General features: G+C 43.8%; 1 protein-coding gene across 6 annotated transcripts in view; it reads left to right on the top strand.

Moving 5' to 3' along the window:
* Window positions 1-19235, top strand: part of LOC144944915 (adhesion G protein-coupled receptor B3-like) — a 176226-nt gene that overhangs the window by 137509 nt on the left and 19482 nt on the right. For 3 of the 6 annotated variants that reach the window (XM_078873091.1, XM_078873092.1, XM_078873090.1), the window contains exons 22-28: window positions 1435-1501; window positions 2008-2093; window positions 7405-7576; window positions 11318-11407; window positions 12056-12095; window positions 13791-14776; window positions 16404-16439. In XM_078873091.1, coding sequence (XP_078729217.1) covers window positions 1435-1501; window positions 2008-2093; window positions 7405-7576; window positions 11318-11407; window positions 12056-12095; window positions 13791-14776; window positions 16404-16439 — 1477 coding nt within the window. The remainder of the gene's footprint in view (window positions 1-1434; window positions 1502-2007; window positions 2094-7404; window positions 7577-11317; window positions 11408-12055; window positions 12096-13790; window positions 14777-16403; window positions 16440-19235) is intronic. The other 3 variants (XM_078873093.1, XM_078873095.1, XM_078873094.1) reach the window with 3 other exon arrangements.

Genomic DNA, 19235 nt, shown 5'->3' with positions numbered 1-19235 from the left:
TATGTGCACTGAAAAAAAAAATTGGGGGGATTAACTTGTAATGTGTGACCTGGTAAAAGTTTATTTTTTTGTGAACTTTTCCAGTTTTTACAGTATGTAGAGATAAACAAATTATTTATCCCTTTTAAAATAACTCTTTAAGAGTTATTTTACCACGATAAAAACTTGACTTTACAAGTCTTTGCATGCATTGTTTCTGTAAAATGTCTAGAGTGCCTGCAGAAACCGCCTAAGATACCCCCGTGCACAGTGAGTGTAGTATAATTTAAATATTTCAGGTATATTTTGTTTAAACAGGTAAGACCTCAAGCGACCAGGATAGTCTCATTTGCAAGAGTGACCTGGGGCATTATTCTTCCAGTTGGCAGAGATGATCACTATGTTGATTCTGAAGAGAGCACAGTAATTTGTGGTGTATTTTCGAATTTGACAATTTTTGACCCTGGAACCAGCATACAATGGACTCCTGTTGCGAATTACGTCAAAGGATCTTTCACTTCCACTGTGTAGCAGAGGGCACTCAGTATTACGATTATTACACCCAGTATTAATCAGGGTGGCCACTATATTCGAACCGTTTCTTTTAGCAACAAAATCTACTTTTATGAGTGTGAAATTTTAAATTTTTGCCCAACTCTGAAAAACATACATACTTATACGTGTGACCCGATGCATGTCTTTTGTGCGTAAGAATGTTTTGAGGAATCGATATATTGTAACACCCCTAGCGTCTAAGTCGATAACTAAAACAACGACATCAACAACTGTAGAGCATGATTTGTGAATATAGATCAGACTCAGACTTTAATTATTTCAGCTCGGTGAGGCCCATTGAACCAAGCAGCTCTTTGTACAAGGACAGCAAGATTGATTAATGCTGTCGGAGCACCCATATTCCAAATGCTAAAAATTACCAACCACTAATTTTTTGTTTAATATGTAGGCTTTCGTGACTAATATCCATAATAGAGGTTTTTTTGGGTTAGATCACGTAAATATAAATGTGTCGTTAAACCTGTCACCACCCGATACAGCCATTTAGTAAGGCGCTTGCCTGATAATGCAATTTGTAATTATCGCCGAAGCTTCGTACTCGAATTGTGGGTTTACTCTCCAACACACCGGTGTGCTGAACTAGTAACAAATTGGCACGTTACTAATTGGATGCGTCAGATGGTGGCGGGTTTTACAGCACATTTATATTCACGCGATCTAACCCAAAAAAACCTCTATTATGCACACATTTTTACGAAAAGTTAATAAGTTTGACATTTGTATCATCAGCCGCTTGCAACCAAAGGTGTTGTCTAGAAAATTGCTTGAACTTGCTTTCACAGTAATATAGAACGTAAATTAATGGAATGTATCGCTGCATTGTTAACCACTGAAGATGTGTTGTTAACGGTTTTGTTTGTGTGTCTTGTGTCCCACTAGTTGTTGGCTGTCTCTTGAGGGAGGCCTGCTTTATTCATTTGTTGGACCAGCTGCTGCTGTTGTCTTGGTAAAAACACAATATCCAAATGCTTTCACGTTGACTTAGATTCAATGCAACGGAACAAGATAACAGCGCCACACATTGAACTACCTCCGTGGGCTATATATATATATAAATATATAATTCCCGATCTTTTGGGGGGGGGTTTAATTTTTTATATTTACATAATGGTATAAATGTCACCAAAATATGAACGACTGTCATGCTGAGTGTATTCTTTGACAGTGCTGACCTTATGTTTTTAAAGTATGCGTCATATTATTTTAGAGACGTCATCACGATTGCACCGTTGAAATCACACGGATGACATGTCGTTTACAACAAGTCCCAGTTCCTTAAAGTGGCTGCATTGCTTTATGTACACAATCCTTCCCCTTGATTGATTTTAGGGGCTATCAGACCTGTAACGGGGGGCTTCCGTTTGGATGAGCTTGCATGGATTTGTAAACGCAGCAAGTGAGGGCGATCTGGATTCCTGTTGTGTGTGTGTGTGCTTTTTTTGCTTCGTACAGGTCAACATGGTTTTGGGAATTCTGGTCTTTAACAAGCTCGTGTCCAAAGAAGGCATTCCTGATAAAGAGCTGAAACACAGGGCAGGGTGAGTACCCATCAACATTTGCACAGTTTAACACATAAGTAGGCTTTTGCGACCAAGGTTTTTTTTTTTGTGGTTAGATCATGTAAACATACGACTCTGGCTGTCGCCTCATGATGCTACTTGTAATTACCGGCAAAACGTCGTACTCGAATTGCCAGTGTTGTAAGTCTACTCTCCAACACACCGGTGTGCTGAACTAGTAATAAATTTGCACGTAGTTTTTTTACGTGACAAACCTTACTAATTAGCTGTGTCGGGTGGTGGCGCGTTTAATGACACACATATTTTCGCGATCTAACCTAAAACAAACTATTGTGGCTAGCATTTGCAAAACGGTGTTTATGCTTAACACTGAACTTCAAACATCCCACTCCAGTTGCTGCAACAAGCTGGGGTGACATTCAGTGCCGCTAGCGTGTCGCTTGCAAGCCACCGTGCTCTCACTGGGTCACGTGAGACACATTTTGGTTGAAATACTGATGGTGCGGTCTGTTCTGCTAAAACGCTGCGTGTTTTCACAACGCGAATTGGATATGATGCGATGAACGTGTTAGGGAACATATTTTTAGGTTTTTTCGGTAAAGTCACGTAGGTAAAAAATTAAAATTAATAAAAGTAAAATAAAATAAAAATAAAATAAAATCACGACGTTTCGGAGGCAACACAAGCTTCCGTCTTCAGGTGGAACCGTCACAGCACGCTTGCTGTATCAAGTACTTGACGGTTCCACCTGAAGACGGAAGCTTGTGTTGCCTCCGAAACGTCGTGATTGTCTATTTATTTATTTATTTTACTTTTATTAATCTTTCTTTTTTACCAATGTGACTTTACCGAAAAAACCTAAGAATATGTGTTAGGGAACATTTTTTTTCATAACGCGGATGCGAATTGGATATGACGCGATTGAGCAAATTGAACTACGTCGCTCGAGTAGGAATAAGCGGTGGTACGGCTGCATCGGTGTAGCATCGCACAAGGAGGGATGCTGTTGGATGCTTCCAGATGCTACCCACACGCCTCAGTCTTCGTTCAGCCTGCGTACGCATCTCACGTATTATTGCGGACTGTGGTTTACCCCTATATTATATATTATTCATTATAACGCGATTTTTCCATAACGCGGTATTCTTCAGGAATAAAACTACCACGTTATATGAGAACAGACCGTAGCTTCATTCCATGAATGAATGAGCCTTTTGCAGAAAGACATTACACCTGCGTGATTTGTCAAATCAAGACACACATGTCTCCCAACTCAAATGAGCAATTGGAGGATGTAGCTCCTCTTCATTGAATAACCTGAGCTAGTGGGGGAAATTCCACGTTCCTCTATGGCATGGGCTAGTTTCTCTACAGAACAACCAATGTTGATATTATCATCCCTCGGAGAGAAGAAGAGGCAGTTGACCTTTGATCAGGATTTAAACTTGTAAACCTCTAATTATGAGAATGTCAGAGGCGAGGACTGCCGTAGTGAGAGTAAGGAGAGATTGTAGTACCCTGGTTTACTATAAACCCCACGGGAGGCTGGCTACTGATGGCGGGGGTAGAATTGGGGTTGAGCTCTCAATAGCTATTAAATACCCCACGAGGCCAGTATCCCTGATAGCCTCTTACACGAGTTGGATAGAGATGAACACGGTGAGACGACATCAAGGAAACACCACGAGAGTGTTGTGCTGAGAGGAAGTGCTGGCCCTAGGTTGACCCATTGACCTCTGACCCCAGAGCTGACACTGAAGAATAGAAGGACGATTGATCAGAGCACCACATCGCTGGATGCGATGTTGTCAGAGCAGCAATATCCACGCGGGACGGCGCACAACTGCGATGCAGCATTGCGGAGGCAAGCGACCGCTTCCACAACGTGTTATTTGGGTCTTTCGGTAAAGTCGCGTAGATAGGTTCAAAGAAAATAACGAAAAAAATAACAAAAAACTACGGCGTTTCAATCACAACACAAGCGATCATCATCAGGAGGGAAAAAAACGTCGTCATTTTTAGTTATTTTCTTTGAACCTATCTACGTGACTTTACCGAAAGACACAAATAATATGAATTCCTGCAGTCACGAAAGCTTTAAGTCAAGACTTCCACACCAGCTGGGCTGCGTTGTGGTCGTGGTGGGGGGGGACAGCAGTGCAGTGAAGACCAAATGCAGAAGCTCCCTGGCTTCGATCTTTGGCAAAGCCTCTTGGGGGCCACAACCCTAAAACCGCATCCACTGCACAAACCCTGGCAGCACGTAAAGGTGACTTGATGCGCATAATGGAAAATAAAATAAAATAAAAACTCTCCGGCAGCATGCAGCAGCTGTGGTCGCCCACAACAGAAGCATGGAGCATTGGACGACTCAATGCCCTTTTCATGAATAAGGAGGCATACGGTGCGAAAGAAGCTCAACATACACACATCATAACGGCGATGCACCATTCCGCTCCTCCTGATGCAATTATTCGGCTCATCCACCTCAATGCAAAGTTGCAGCTGTTGCTCTACATCAACATCATCCATATGCAGAATATGGCTGAAGTGCAGAAAATAAATGAGTGCATAGCCAATGTATGCAGATCTTTGAGTGTCATCGACTGGTATTTCAGGGATTTCGCTGTGTCGTCTGGCTTCCTCCCACATCAAGAACACTTTTCGGGAAAACATTTTTTAACCCACCTAATTAAAGGGCTTCTTCAAAAAGTTTTGAGATGAGGCTTCTCTGGATTTGTAAATAGACTAAAGAATAATATAAATAATTTACAAGCACAGAGGTTATAATGCAAAAGGGAGCTGCAGTGAAATGAGGCCATCTGGTGTAGTCTTGGAGCGACGAATAGCCCAGGTTTTGTGCACAGATACACATTTCAGATACCTGGTACTAAGTGGTGCTTGGGGAGAAAATTGCCACAGAAATTCCCTTCACCTGGTTTTATTAGACTGGGGAGAAAACCAGGACAGCACACTGTTGTATGTTCTGAATTCCCCTGGCAGAATATTGTATATCACAATGACATTCCAACTTGAAAGGGGAAAAAAGTATCCGTGTCAAAGTAATCAGGAGTACTGCATAACATCAACGTTGCACTTGGGTGAGAATGCACGCTTTGCATGCGCTATGTGTGCAAAGTGCTTTTTGAATTTATTTCTTGAACAAATGTTCGTGATTTACATTGTCGTTACTGTGATTTTTGGCCATGCCAGACACTATTTCCTATAAATTAGAACAGTGTAGACTATAAGGGAATAAGTAGGCGGATGTTGTTTAAAGATATAAACATTGTCTTTGTGAATAACCCATTTTATGGGAGCTGATAGGCCACCTATCACTACCCTCAGGATATATTGTCTCCATCTGGCCATTCGTACATCTGAGGACACTTCACCTGTTTTAATGAAAACTACAAACCCCTGATTCAGCCTCTATGAAATATCTGACACAGCTTATCAATACCAATATCCTTCTCCGTGTAAGGGTCATGTAAGGACGCCTCAAATAAATTAATTAAAAGAGGCTGCGCTAGCTCAGCTGTTCGATGAGGAAGCAAGGGATTTGATGAAGGGTTCGAATGTGGAAAAAAGCGGGCTTGGAGGGCGGTTGGAGGCGAGAGAGAGAAAGGGGCAGGATTGGAAGACAATTGGGGAAGGCATGGTTTAGAAGGAACATTCCTTCTAAACCATGGAAAGCATGAGTCTGACGATCCCTTAGTAAGAAGATTATTACCTGCCATGTTTGGCCAATTACTTATTGAGCGTTTTGTACAAGGGAGGAAATGGGAGTGTACAGTCTATAGAAACACAACAATGTTCTCGTACTAGCAATGCCTCCTCCTACTGACTACTCAACCGTCCATTTGAGTGTTTCGTGTTTGTTTGGTGTGTTCATGATCCAACAACCTCACATCCGAAGCGTTGGGTTAGACATGTACTTCATTGTTAATGGGATTCCTTAAACTATTGCTCTGCTGGGTAGCCCTGTGGCCAAGTGAACTTGACTCACAAAAAGTATCGAGATCTCATCCCTTGGTCAGGAGTTGTCAGCCCATTGTGGTTGCTGAAATTACCACTACTTTTTTGGGAAGTCGACAGCAGTGGTGGTCACCGCCTCCGCTACATACGCAATGTATTTACATATGTTGAACTTCTTTCACACCATACGTAGCCAACGGTGCTAATCACAAGTCTCACCGTGCTAATCGCAAGTCACAGTAGCAAGAGGTGAATCAATAGGTCTTGATCAGAATTGGTTTTACCCTTTCTGGCAATAAAACAGGTGTTAAGATGTTAATACACCAAACAGAAACCTTTTGTAAGGAATCGTGTCTGCATTTACCACGCATACCTGTGATGAACATGCAAACAAAAACATGCTCTGGTGGTGTATGATGCATTGTCTTTGAAAATTATTGGTCCAAACCAGAGACAGCTTTCTTTAGAGCCTAGTCTCAAACAGTGTTAGACCAGAGCACGCCAAAAGACGAACGTCACAAAGACAATGCATCTATTACCAGAGCATGTTTTTTGTTTGCATGTTCACCACAAGTACTTGTGGTGAACATGCAGACGTGATTCCTTGCAAAAGATTTCTGTTTGGTGTTTTAACATCTAACACCTCTTTTATTGCCAGAAAGGGTAACACCTATTCTTAGATTTTGATACTGCCAAGAAAGGTCCCATGAGGCATTGCTCAAATACCGGGGAAGTGCGCCCAACAGGGCACGTTTGGACGAGGTAAAGTGAGAGAGTGTAGAATCGCACTCCTCTCATCATACGTTCACTGCGGTGACTGGACGGTCGCAGACGGGAGATGGTGCCAGAGGCAGTGCCGTAGCTAACATGTACCGTTTCCCCGTACCTCCGATAAAAGCACGGTTGGCTACGTACTGCGCAAAAGAAGTTCAACATACATGCATAATGGCAATGCGATCGGGGGGAGTTAAAGCGTGGCGTTCCCACGGGGGCTTGCGGTGCTGCCGTGCTGGTGGCGAGACACCGTGGGGTTTTCTTTTGCCGAGCCATGCTGTGTGCTGTGCATGTGTGCTCAGTAGTGTAGTAGCGGTTAGCGCGCTGCGTGGCCAACACCAGTGTCGATTATCTGAACCGGTTCTGGGCCTTCCCCTAGGTCGACTCAGACACAAATGAGTACCTGGTGCAATGTGTAAACATCGCCACTGGGGAGGCAAAGGGGGCCGGGCATGGTGCAAGCCACCCACCCTCGTTTGCCGTGCCGGCCTTCATAAGTGTTACTCGCTAATAATACTTGCCTCGACAGTTTGCTAAGGCTATACGGGGGATCTTTGTCTTTGTGCCCACTCGCCAGGTCGTCGCTGTGGAGCTCGTGCGTGGTGTTGCCTCTCCTCGCCCTCACGTGGATGTCGGCCGTTTTGGCCATCACTGACCCCCGCTCAAGCCTCTTTCAGATCCTCTTCTCAGTCTTCGACTCCCTGCAGGGCTGCGTCATCTTCAGTGTTCACTGCATCCTCAAGAAAGAGGTGCGTGGCACCCAAATGTGATTTTTTTATTCACTCGCAGATGTTTTTTTTTACGTTCATGGTATCGTTCTTGAAATCCAACGGAGTTGCATTGGTGGGACTAGCAACATACAAATCTGGCTTTTTTTTTAATATAAGAGAGCCTTTTACCGACTCTTAACATGTTTTAAGGATGGTCCTATCTTGAAATGCTTGAGCACGTGCTTGAATTATTGTTTTTTGATTGAGTGCCCAGAGAAAACTCATAATACGAGGGATGAATGCACCTACTGCTCACAGATCGGTCATTATACGACTTGCTGCAATGCCTTCTGCAGGTGGATCATTGCCCTAAAGATGAATGTCTCACTCAGTTGACGGCTCCATCTCCATGTGATTCACCCACGCAACCTCTCCCAGTGGGTTGGATTTACAGGCATATACGCCACCATCATCCGGCCAAATATCAAGAGCTATAATCTCATAATTCACTCGACAAACAGGGCCCTGCTGCTGTAGAAAATTAGCTGCGAGTCATACCATTGTAAAATAAAAATGAAAAATGATTAGCCGTTGCTCATGGACATGAGTCACCACTAACATATTTACTGATTTGCCGGGTTACAAGAATCAGAAGGTGCAGAGCGAGTTGGAAATTCAAATATCATTTGGCTTAGAATTAATTGCATCCGCTCAAAACGAGGTGATCTAAATTGAAGTTTATTGATGTATACATAATATATACCAATTCTCATTGGAGAATGCCTCTACAACTCCAACAACAAAACAATTGTGTTTGAAAAATGTGTCGAGTATTATGCAGCATGCAAATCAGATTTTTAAAATGTGTTTTTTTTGCATGCATGTTTTACGGTTAACTCCTGAAACAGTGTTTTCGCAAGTTTCTCCAAATCAGTGATTGTACAATTCTTAATCAGTTGATCGTCATTTTGCCGTCTTTTCAGGGCCCAACTCACGCATGGTAGAGAGCTCCTCTTTCTCCAGTATTTGTTAACAAAAAGTAAAAAAATATATCTATCAAAAACACGTGCCCCCCAGTTGTGTCCAACACCAACAAAGAAGCAAATTACCTTCGGTGATGTGTTTCGACCATTTCCTACAGCGTGTGAATCCGGGCCCCAAATGTCAACGTCCAACGTGAAGCATTCTGCAGAGTCAATACGGGACAACGAATTGGGTTATGGTGACCCCGATGGTGTGATGGTGTTGACTCATGACCACCTATTGTTTTACATCAACACTGTCCAAAAATCAATAATGCTTGGACAGGTGTGGGGATGAGTTCACGTGCCACGTCCCATCATCTCATGTCACAGTGATCAACAGCAGTGTGTTCGTGCCCTTTGTCCCCAAAGAGGGCTTTTCGTTTTTGCATCACTTAGGAATCAGTGGTATAGATGAGTCCGCATTCTGTACGCTCTGTTTAGTAGGTTGATGCCCGTTCAGGACAGTGGAAACGCGGAGCGTATTTTTATTGTGACGGTTCTACGTGAGCACGTGTCCTCTCTGGAGTAGAAAAGAGCATAGCTGCAATAAGGAAATTGGCAGATTCCCTTTTTTTAAATACATGCCTGTTTAATGCATGTGCTGACCTTTATCTGAATAGAAAATCTCACGTGTAGAATAATATAGGGGTTTTATTTTATTTTTTTGCCATATATCTGTAAACCTGTTATCTTTTAAAAGTATCACTGAAACATTTATCTTATGCTTTGTTTACATTCAAACGGGCTTCATTTTGACATCATAGATGGAGCCTGCAGAGACTACCAAACTGGATGTGCTACGTGCGGGGAATTGACCCGTTAACATAGAACCTTAATTTCATCACCGCATTGAAGAATGCACCCGCAGCAGTCGTTTTGCAATAAATGAATGCAAGTTCGCAGATAGCCTCGCCGTTGACTTATTTATATGATTTTGCCGCACGTCCAGCTGAAGCGATTGCAACTTCCGCACGAGAAGAAAGTTAATCAAAGGAAATTGCGGTGGACGCGATGAAAGAATCTCACATACACCCACACAGCTATGAGCAGGCTTACATATGCGTAGTCACACACCCAGCCAGCCAGTTGGAGATTTAAAATCGTGATTCATGGCTTAAAATGAATGCAGCAAAGGTCATCACCACCATAGCCCCACAGTAAAAAAAAATGAGTCTTTCTCCCTATTACCCCATAGGAATACTGTCTAGCCTTAGAATTTGAAACTTGTGAAGACAAATAGGAGGAAAAGCCAAAAGCTTTGGGTTGCCGAGTGTCCGTGTGTGTGTGTGCAACGAAGCCTCGTGAATGCGTGATTCGACGTTCCCTTAAAGGCCCCTGGCGCACCGTAACGTTACAAAATTGTCCGTCACATTGCGTTGGATAAAAGTAAGCGCGTTAACAACCTGAAGGCTAACGGAGCCGTGAATATTTCCAATCATGAAAAATGGTCCCCGCTGAAATAATGCAGTAACTCGGGATTTTTTTTAACACGCAATCCTGAGTGCACGCAAAGTTTTCACCCGCGAAACATAATTGAGGCGCGTGTTAAAAAAAAAAATGAACCTGCAAGCGATGCACATAGACCAGCTCTGTGTACCAGGCTTAACAATTTATTGTCATGAACCTGACGGCGAGGTCCGCATACAAATACAGTGGCAGCGTCGTGCACCGTCTTTGAGCTACCCCGTGCTCGGCAGTGTAACAGCATCCAACCCAATGCTTTTGACGGCCCAGAGTGGACAAATGTTTTATCTTCCTCGAGAAACGTGTCAACCGTGCTCCAAAAAGTACCGTGATGTCTGCACAATGTGATTCTTGGCCATTTATATCAGCCTCTGAAATACTCTCATTATGACGTGGCGTAATCACCCGACTTACGACACTGCTTGGAACCCCATGGCTTAGACTGTCAACTATTATCCCATAGTCTGTGCCAGTCCGCTACTGCCTGGTCCTCACCTGCTTTCTTGGAGGTTTCACGAGAGTCGAGGCCCTGGTCCTGACCTGCTGCTCGGATGATTGGCTTTTTGTGGAGTTGGGCTTGGGACTCGAGTCTGGCAGAGAGGATGGATGTTGATGTCACAGGACCGCTGCTTGAGTACCCGTGTCGCGGCTGGCAAGAGGGGGCAATGTCACGTCAGAAGACAAATTGGCCGTCCCTGAAGCATTCCATTATGGCCGGTCGTGCATGGATGTCGGGTGAATCGGGGAGCTCCCCACGTGACGTTCCTTTGGCCTTTGCCTGTGACAAATCGCCTAAGGACGCGATGGCAGAAAATTTGTTGAGGCACAAATCACGGACAAATAAAATAAAAACTCTTCGGTGCCCCACGTGCACTGTGGGTACGAAACAACGACAACTATCGGGAAGCGATCTCGCCGTTGTTCTGTGGCGAAGCAGAAAGCTAATTCTGTCCCTCCTCTGCCTCGGGATACGTGGAGCCCAGGCAGTCGGTGAGCAGCCACTCTGGGACGTGATGTAGTGTCGGGCTCAGGGCTAGACCTCGGTGCCCCGCAAAAAACCTTTTGGGAAATAGCTGACACTGCACGTGAGGAATGGACGACCAGATTATGGGAAAAAACGGTTGTGCATGTAAATCGCCAAGGGTCCGGGCAGTTATCCGTACCCGCCATTGTGCTAATGTCGCGCGTATTATAAAATTATAAAAAAAGGGAGAATGGCCAACTATTGCATTTATTTAGCCATCCCGATACTTTGTGGAGCACATATATTACATATTGGCTGTTTTTACAGGTGCAAAGCGCCATCAAATTTCGGATTACAGGACGACTGGAGCCCAGTGAGCCCTGCAGCTATTTCCAAAATGGCCATGCGCAAATAATGGTGAGACCCAGTATTCTATCATCACGGCAAAGCAAACAAAACAAAAATATGGCCAAAAAATATTTACGTATCATTCCATTTTCCCAAACCACAGAAATAATTATAATCTTAACAATGTTAAAGCTTTCTTAAAATGCAATTTATGGTTTTGTGTCTTGCAGCGTAGCAAAATTGATGTTCTGCACAAATTGATATATGCTCGCAATTGTAAAACAAAGGAGGTTAAAATTGCCCCTACAGTTCAATATGACACCCGTGATGTGCTGGGTGTTTTAAATTTAATATGATGCTTAAAATAAATTCAATAGGTGGCTGGTCCACAGGAAGAATTAGTGTTTGTTTTCTGTTTGCGTTCACCACATGGATCGCTCTAACGATGTACATAATTTACACACACATTTACATAAGCGCGCATGCAGAAATATTACACGATTTACATGCTGTGTGTATTGTACATTTTCACGTAGGCCGTCTCATTTACTCCCAGGTTATTCCACATCCACAACTGTTTACGGCCATTTAACTTAATTTCATTTTTGCAATGCGATCACACGCGCGCGCGTTCGCAATTGTTGAGGGTAATCGAGCGCTCTTCTGAGTTCTACGTCGACGTTTGGTTTGATTTTGACCGTTGCAAATTTGTTACAGACAGACTTTGAAAAGGACGTTGATCTCGCCTGCCGCTCAGGTACCGTGACAACTCTTTGCCTCTTTGCTGCATCGTCCCGCGTAGAATGATAAATGAAAACTATATCCGTAATTAAATCATTGCAAAACAAATATGGCCTCGGGCGATTTAAAGCAAAGTAATTGTGTTTAACTCTTTCAGTGTTTTCAATACCTTGCAGCCAATATACGTATGTGTGAGATAATTGCAGTTTAAATAATTTGCTCTTTTTAAGTAATGGCTTTCATTTGTATGCATATATCGACTATTTATGTCTAGCGTGGGGATTCTGTTTTAAAATAGCTGCGTGAAAATTATATTTTTCATTTTCAAAATGTCATGTTTTCACAAATGACGTTTTTTTTATGAATCACATCTTGTACCTCAGTTGCCAGAGAAGCCACCCTAATGCGATCAAGTGGCTTGTGTCTTAGCATTGCATAGAATATCCTAGAGGCTACATGCCAGTGGTGTAACAATGTCCCGAATCATCGACTAGTGTTCATTCTTAACTTCACGATAAATACATCGAATTGCAAGCGTAAGAATTTATGTTTTAGGTGTGTGTATATGTTGGATGAGGGGTCAGTGCAGTGGTTAGCGCGCTGCACTACAAACCCAACAACCAGAATTCGATTCCCGCTCACGGCCAACACCTGTGACGATTATCTGAACTGATATTGGGCCTCCTCTAGGTTGACTTAGCCTCAAATTAGTATCTGGTGCGGCGTGTAAATATGGCTACTGGCCACCCAACCCCTCGTGTGCCATGCTGGCCTTCATAGGTGCTCGCTAAGAGGACTTGTTCCAACAATCTGTCGAGGCTATACAGGGGATCTGTCATACATTGTATGAAATCGGGTGACGTCACCCCCCGTAGCCACCGGAAGTACCCCCACCCACCGCAGTGTTAAAAAAGAGAATCGATTCTTGATTAGAATTATAACCCCGAATCGTCAAACTTCCTTGAATCGCTGAATTCTGTAATTATAACCCGATTATATAGAAATACAGACGATATGCATACGGTGCTGTGGGAAATCAAACTGAATATTTTAAGTTCACGTAATAAGTTCACTGCAATAATATAACCATCGGTGTATTTTCGTGCTAAGCTTTGTGACTGGAATACAAATGTGGTTTTTCAAAGATCGCTATCATTAGCCTGGTTCTATTCGTTCCAATTCTATATCTTTCAAAACAAATCGCTCACTATTCTGCATACTAGTGTGTGTGCGTGCTTATTTTTTTACGTAATTTTATTGCTATAAATTCCACCACATCTAAATAATAATTGAAAAATATCGGTGTGTTTTGACCACAACTTTAAATCAAACCTACAGATGCCGCAGATCTTGCAGACTGTGAATAGCTCCCGGTTAGATTATAGGTGAGTGTCATGGTTATAGTCAAGGAGTATAAACATAGAACGTAATGGCACATTCAGCAGAAGTGCCATTGTTATAGCGAGTGGCTCAATAACAGGACATTTCAGTTCAATGTGTGGCAGAGCAAGAGCAAATTGAGTTGTGCTATTGCCACATTACAGACCCAGAATGGGTGCGCTGATCGTGCGCAAAAACGTTCTGGTGCTGTGAGAGCACACAAAAAATAACAAAATAAAAAAATAAAATTACCCGTGTATAATGCATATTGTTTGGGGAATTATAACCGTGAATGTTTCCAACAGCATTTATTCCATTGCGTTTATTCCAGTGTTACATCAGAAAGACATAAAACCCTCTCGGTCCTCCACAGTCGCGAGCACCCTATCGCGCACCTCCGCACCGGACAACGACGCCAACAATGAGCAAACGGAGATGCAGCCCTGCCTGGGCCAGACGCGTCTGCCAGGCAGCTCCGCAAACGAAATCCCCATGCACCCGGTCACGCAGATCCACATGAGCACCATGTCCACGCTGCCTCGATTCCAGGAGTCCTCCTCAGTCGTGCGATTCCAGGACTCGGCAGCGACACTGCCGCGCTTCCAAGACTCCGCCGGTCAGATGCTTCACGTGCACGAGCACGTGAACGCACGCGGCGTTCCGGACCACGGCCCCCACGGCCAGCGCTTCCAAGAGAGCAGCGCCACCATGCCAAGGTTTCAGACGTCGGGGGCGGCGATGTCCTCCTCGAGATACCAGGATGGCGGTGCTCGCGTCGTGGGATTTCAGGATCCCATCTCGCAGATCTCGGGGCAGCAGGTGGTCGGCGGTTACGGAGGGTTCGGCGAACGCGTGAGGCTCGGGCAAGAAAGCGGTGGCGGCGGTGGAAATGGGCACCGGGCCAATTTTGGCCTTCCGTTTGGAGGCGGTGGTGGCGGTGGCGGCGGCGGCGGCGGCGGCGACAGATTCAGCCGCACGGACAGTGATCTGCTGCGTGCGCAAGAGCGGGCTCTCGAGAAGGACTACATCGTCCTGCAGAGTAGCCTCAAGGAGGGCAAGGGTGGCACGTTGGACGGGCGACAGTCGGATGGTGGGGGCGGCTTGGGGTACGGTGCGCGGGGAGGGGGCGGCGGTGGTGGTGGTGCGTCTACGGGGCCGCGGATGGGGCTGCAGTCCCGGAGAACGATGATCAAGCCCGGCCAGCGGGGAAACAACGCGTCCAACACCTTAACGAGTCTGCCGGAGTTTGACAAGGGGGTGATACGGCAGCTGCTCAACAGCGAGTCGGGATCCACCACTTCGGTCAACTCGCTCGATGTAGGTCTTAGACCCAACCCCGATCAAGCGCTGCCCAATTGCAATGAATGGGTCTCGTTTTCAGATGACCCACAGATGGTTTATCAAATGGAGGCACAAGCGGCTTCAACGTGTGACCAAATGACACTGAACGTACCAAGTCTTGTCAGATCTCGGAAGCTAAGCATGGGTGTAATTGCTAAGTCGTTGGATGGGAGGCTGCCTGGAATATATTGGGTGTTGTAGGTTTGGGCTGTAAATTGGCCGAGAGATGTTACTTCCCTCATAAGCGTGGGCTTTTTCTGGTTTCCTTGCATTGACCAAACATGCAAATGCTGCAGAATCTTCTAAAAATGTACTCGAAACACGATAACGCTTTCCTAGTTAATTAAATGACGAAAATTTGAATTATATTTCGTGGGCCAGATGAGGATCGCATTTTTCCATATACTAAATATTTCCTTTTAAAGCATTGCATGTTCCGCTTGTTAGGGTGATCGGCTTGGAAAAAATAGACAAGCAAAGGCTATGTATGAGTTGGGTATTCTGCCTTTATGTGCATAGGAATTTCCAGCTACTCTTGTTTCCTCCAATATTAAGCCAATCACTCATTTATGGAATTGGCCAAACATCCAGAGAAAATGTTAAGACTAAATGAGGCCTTCCTGGAGAAATTATTATTATGATTATGGTTATCATAATCAACCGAAAAAAGTCAAATGAACATAATGATGGATTCATACCTTTCTTGCTGCCTGATACAGTGGTAACCTCCGATTGGCTTAACTTGAAATCAATTGCTAGCCATCTTAGTCTAACGCGAACTTCTCTGTCTGTACAGCAACCTGAACAATAAATATTACCGGCAGACTTTTATATGTATCTGACAGTACTGTGTGGGCAGGGTTGATCATACTTTCCTCCCATTGATGTCCAATGATAGTCTTAGTGTAATATATAATGGCTGTATGGCTGTAGATATTGGAACAGCAGTTGTCTCAATGATAGACTGGCTCATGCCATGGCAATGTGGAATTTCCACCCGTTGCTCGTTTGAGCAGAGAAAAGTGTAGGGCTCGTCTCCAATAATCCTTCTGCAGTACATCAATGTGCAGACACTTTATCAATCCACTGCTGGATGAGGGCTTCCCCCCCCCACACCTATGGAGGTTATTTGACCATACTTCACCACGCTTGGTCATTGAGGATTCATGAAGGCGGGGAGCATAGACGTTGCATAATAGTACAGTACAGCATTGGATATTTATGCATTGCCCTCTGCTGAAAACAGCCCCGCAGTCACAGCACTAGTTGTGCACGGTGGTGGTTGCCCATCCAAGCACTCTCCATGCTCATACCTGCTTAGCTTGTGAGGTCTGATGAGACAGGGTGCATTCCGGGTGATTTGTTCGTAAGCGTGCCAAACATACTTTATATTTAATATAATATCCTTTGACAAGTGCAGGTCTTACGCTTTAATGAACGCTGACTGCAAATATAATTGGAATTCATTAATGTACCACCTGAAAATGATTATAACAAAAAAAGCATACTTTTGATAGTAATTGTTATATTTGTCTTAACTTATTTATCGCATTAGAGAAAATGAGCATAATAAGTGACTTGCTATTTTGCCATTTTATTTCAGAGACGAAAAGCAAAATATTCTGAGCTAGATTTCCAGGTAAGCGCAATTGTAGTTTTTTTCACAAAATGTTTTACACAGCATAGATTGTTAAGTGTATATGTGATCATTGATTAACTGGACATTCTATATGTTGGTGAAACACTTGACCTCTAAACTTTGGTCCCTTTTAATATCTCTACAATCATCTGACTAGGGGGCTCTCCACTCAGACTGCTCGATTTACAATCAGAAAGTTTGCGAGTTGAAACCCTGGTGGGGAATCAACTCAGCCGTGGGACTTAACAGAATGCATGCCAATGTGTGGTCAGTCAACAGTGGCCCATACGAGGAGAGAATGATCCCAGCCGTGAAAATGTAGAATTTCCACTGGTGGGTCATGGCCCCCTCATGCTCATTCTGGCTGTGTGAAGCACTTTGCAATAACAGGACCAACATTCGTGCATATTCGTCATGGACACAAGTGATCATGGCAAAGAACATCCCTGTGTCCAATGTCAACAGTGAATTCCTCACATTGGCCCAGTCTCTTAGATAATCTGTCAAAAGAAATGGATAATTATAAACCTTGACACTCACCCATTTGAGGGTTTAGGCCACCTTCCTTGGATAAGCTTGAGTGATGTGCAAAAGCCTATTCATCTTTTTTTTGTTTTACTTCTTTTGAATTTTCTCCAGTTCTCTTTTAGCAGCAAAACAGAACATAACTTTCCCCCCCCCTCCCCCCATCATTAAAATCCCACAAGCATCACACCAACCACCTCATCACCTTACAGCTCCAGAAAAAAATACATTGCAGAACTTTTCCCAAAGAATCAGTTCACAGACCTCTGCAGCACTTCCCACCACAACATTCACTGCATTTACTCCTGCAGGTTGTTTTTCATCCGATTAACATTCACTTGAGGTATGCGGCTGTATTTTGATCCAGCATTAGCAAAATTATTAAGTTCCTGTATTAATTACAGGCAACGCAAGTTGCCATCAAATAGGTAGTGTTCCTTGGGTGTTTACGTGTCAATGCCATCACCATCATCATGGCCTGTGAAATGAAGCGGAGTGTTATGGAAAATGAGAACATGTTTTACCCTTTCTGGCAATAAAATTGGTGTTAAGATCTTCTTGGTTCTTTCGGTAAAGTCACGTCGAAGGGAAATAATAAAATAATAAAAATAAAACAATAAAATAATTCTCACGACGTTTCGGCCACAACGCAAGCAGCCGTCCTCAGGTGAAAACCAGGTCTGTCGAGGCGACAGCGTCTGAGTCATTCAGACGCTGTCGCCTGAGGACGGCTGCTTGCGTTGTGGCCGAAACGTCGTGAGAATTATTTTATTACGTTTTATTTTTATTATTTTATTACTTCTCTTCTACGTGACTTTACCGAAAGAACCAAGAAGATGAATTCCTGCAGCCACGAAAGCTTTAAATCGAAATGGTGTTAAGATGTTGAAACACCAAATAGAAACCTTTTGCAAGGAATCAATTCTGCATTGACGTACTCGTGGTGAACATGCAAACAAACATGCTCTGATAATATATGGCATTGTCTTTGTACCGTTCATCTTTTGGCGTTCTCTGATCTGACACTGGTGAGACTAGGCCCTACAGAAGGCTGTCTCTGGTGTAAACCCATCAGTTTCAAAGACAATCAGATCATGTTTGATACTGGCAAAAAGGTCCAAATGCATGACTTGAAATCACGCCTCTATGAACCCAAAAGTCATATTCCACTCAGAAGACAAATCAGCCACTTGAAGAACCCGTAGATACTTTCTTGTTGTCCTTCCCCCGCACACTCCGATTAGCATGGTCGCCTATGTACGGCGGAAGAAGTTCAACGTACACTTACGTACGTACAGATACACTGAGAGACAACCATTCATTTTGATTCTCTCCTTGGAAAATTGTAACTGCCAAGGTCATGCGTTCATGCCGTTAGCGCAGCGGTGCATTGTACCCCCTGATATATGTCCCACTCTCACGCCACACAAGCTACACGTCTTAAGGGTTTTGGCTTCCGTTATTGATATCGCTTTTTTTCCCATTTTTAAATCCTTAAACATTTCGCTACATTAATGTTCATCAAGTCAATTTTGAATAAAATCTCCGGTAACCTTTACATTACTGTACAAACTGTGCTCATTAGTCTAATGTCCTTATTCTGAGTTGTTTTATTAGCGCCAGCTTAACATAATAGTACGCAGCTCTATTGCGGAAAAGGCTTCGAAACCATGTTGCTTCATTAAGAACAATTTTTGTTTGAAACTTGTAACGTACCCTGTGGGCACAATTACACAAAATAAAGCTTAAACAAGCCAGCTGCTCACCGCTCAAGCGTGCGGTTTTGAAACGCCGTTCTGCTCACATGTAGGTTAACACAACGAGAGAGAGAGAGAGGTCGCTTCCGTGCAAACGCACACAGAATGAGGCATTTGTCAATTCTAAAGTTTTAATGAGCATTCCGCTGTCCTTCAAGGGTGAATTCATTCAGCGGTCGGTCACAGATATGTTGTAAAGCATTTACCAAGTTCGCTCGAGAGCATTCTTACATACTGCATCTGTGTATGGTACACCAGCTGCACAGTGGCTCAGAGGAAAGCGCTCCAGAGGGTCATCAACACAGCCCAAAAGATCGCCGGCTGCCATCTCCCCACACTGGAAGAACTACACAGTTCACGTTGCATCAAAAAAGCACAGATCATTCTAAAGGACTCTTCACACCCTGGACACTCACTGTTTGAGCTGTTGCCATCAGGCAGACGATTCAGATCAGTCAAAACAAGGACAGATTCAAACAGAGCTTTTATCCTACAGCGATCACCACACTCAATA

Source organism: Lampetra fluviatilis, chromosome 2 (genome assembly GCF_964198595.1).
Source record: "Lampetra fluviatilis chromosome 2, kcLamFluv1.1, whole genome shotgun sequence".
Taxonomy (NCBI): Eukaryota; Metazoa; Chordata; class Hyperoartia; order Petromyzontiformes; family Petromyzontidae; genus Lampetra; species Lampetra fluviatilis.
Note: the sequence above shows the minus strand (reverse complement) of the source record. Positions and strands in the feature narration are given on the sequence as shown.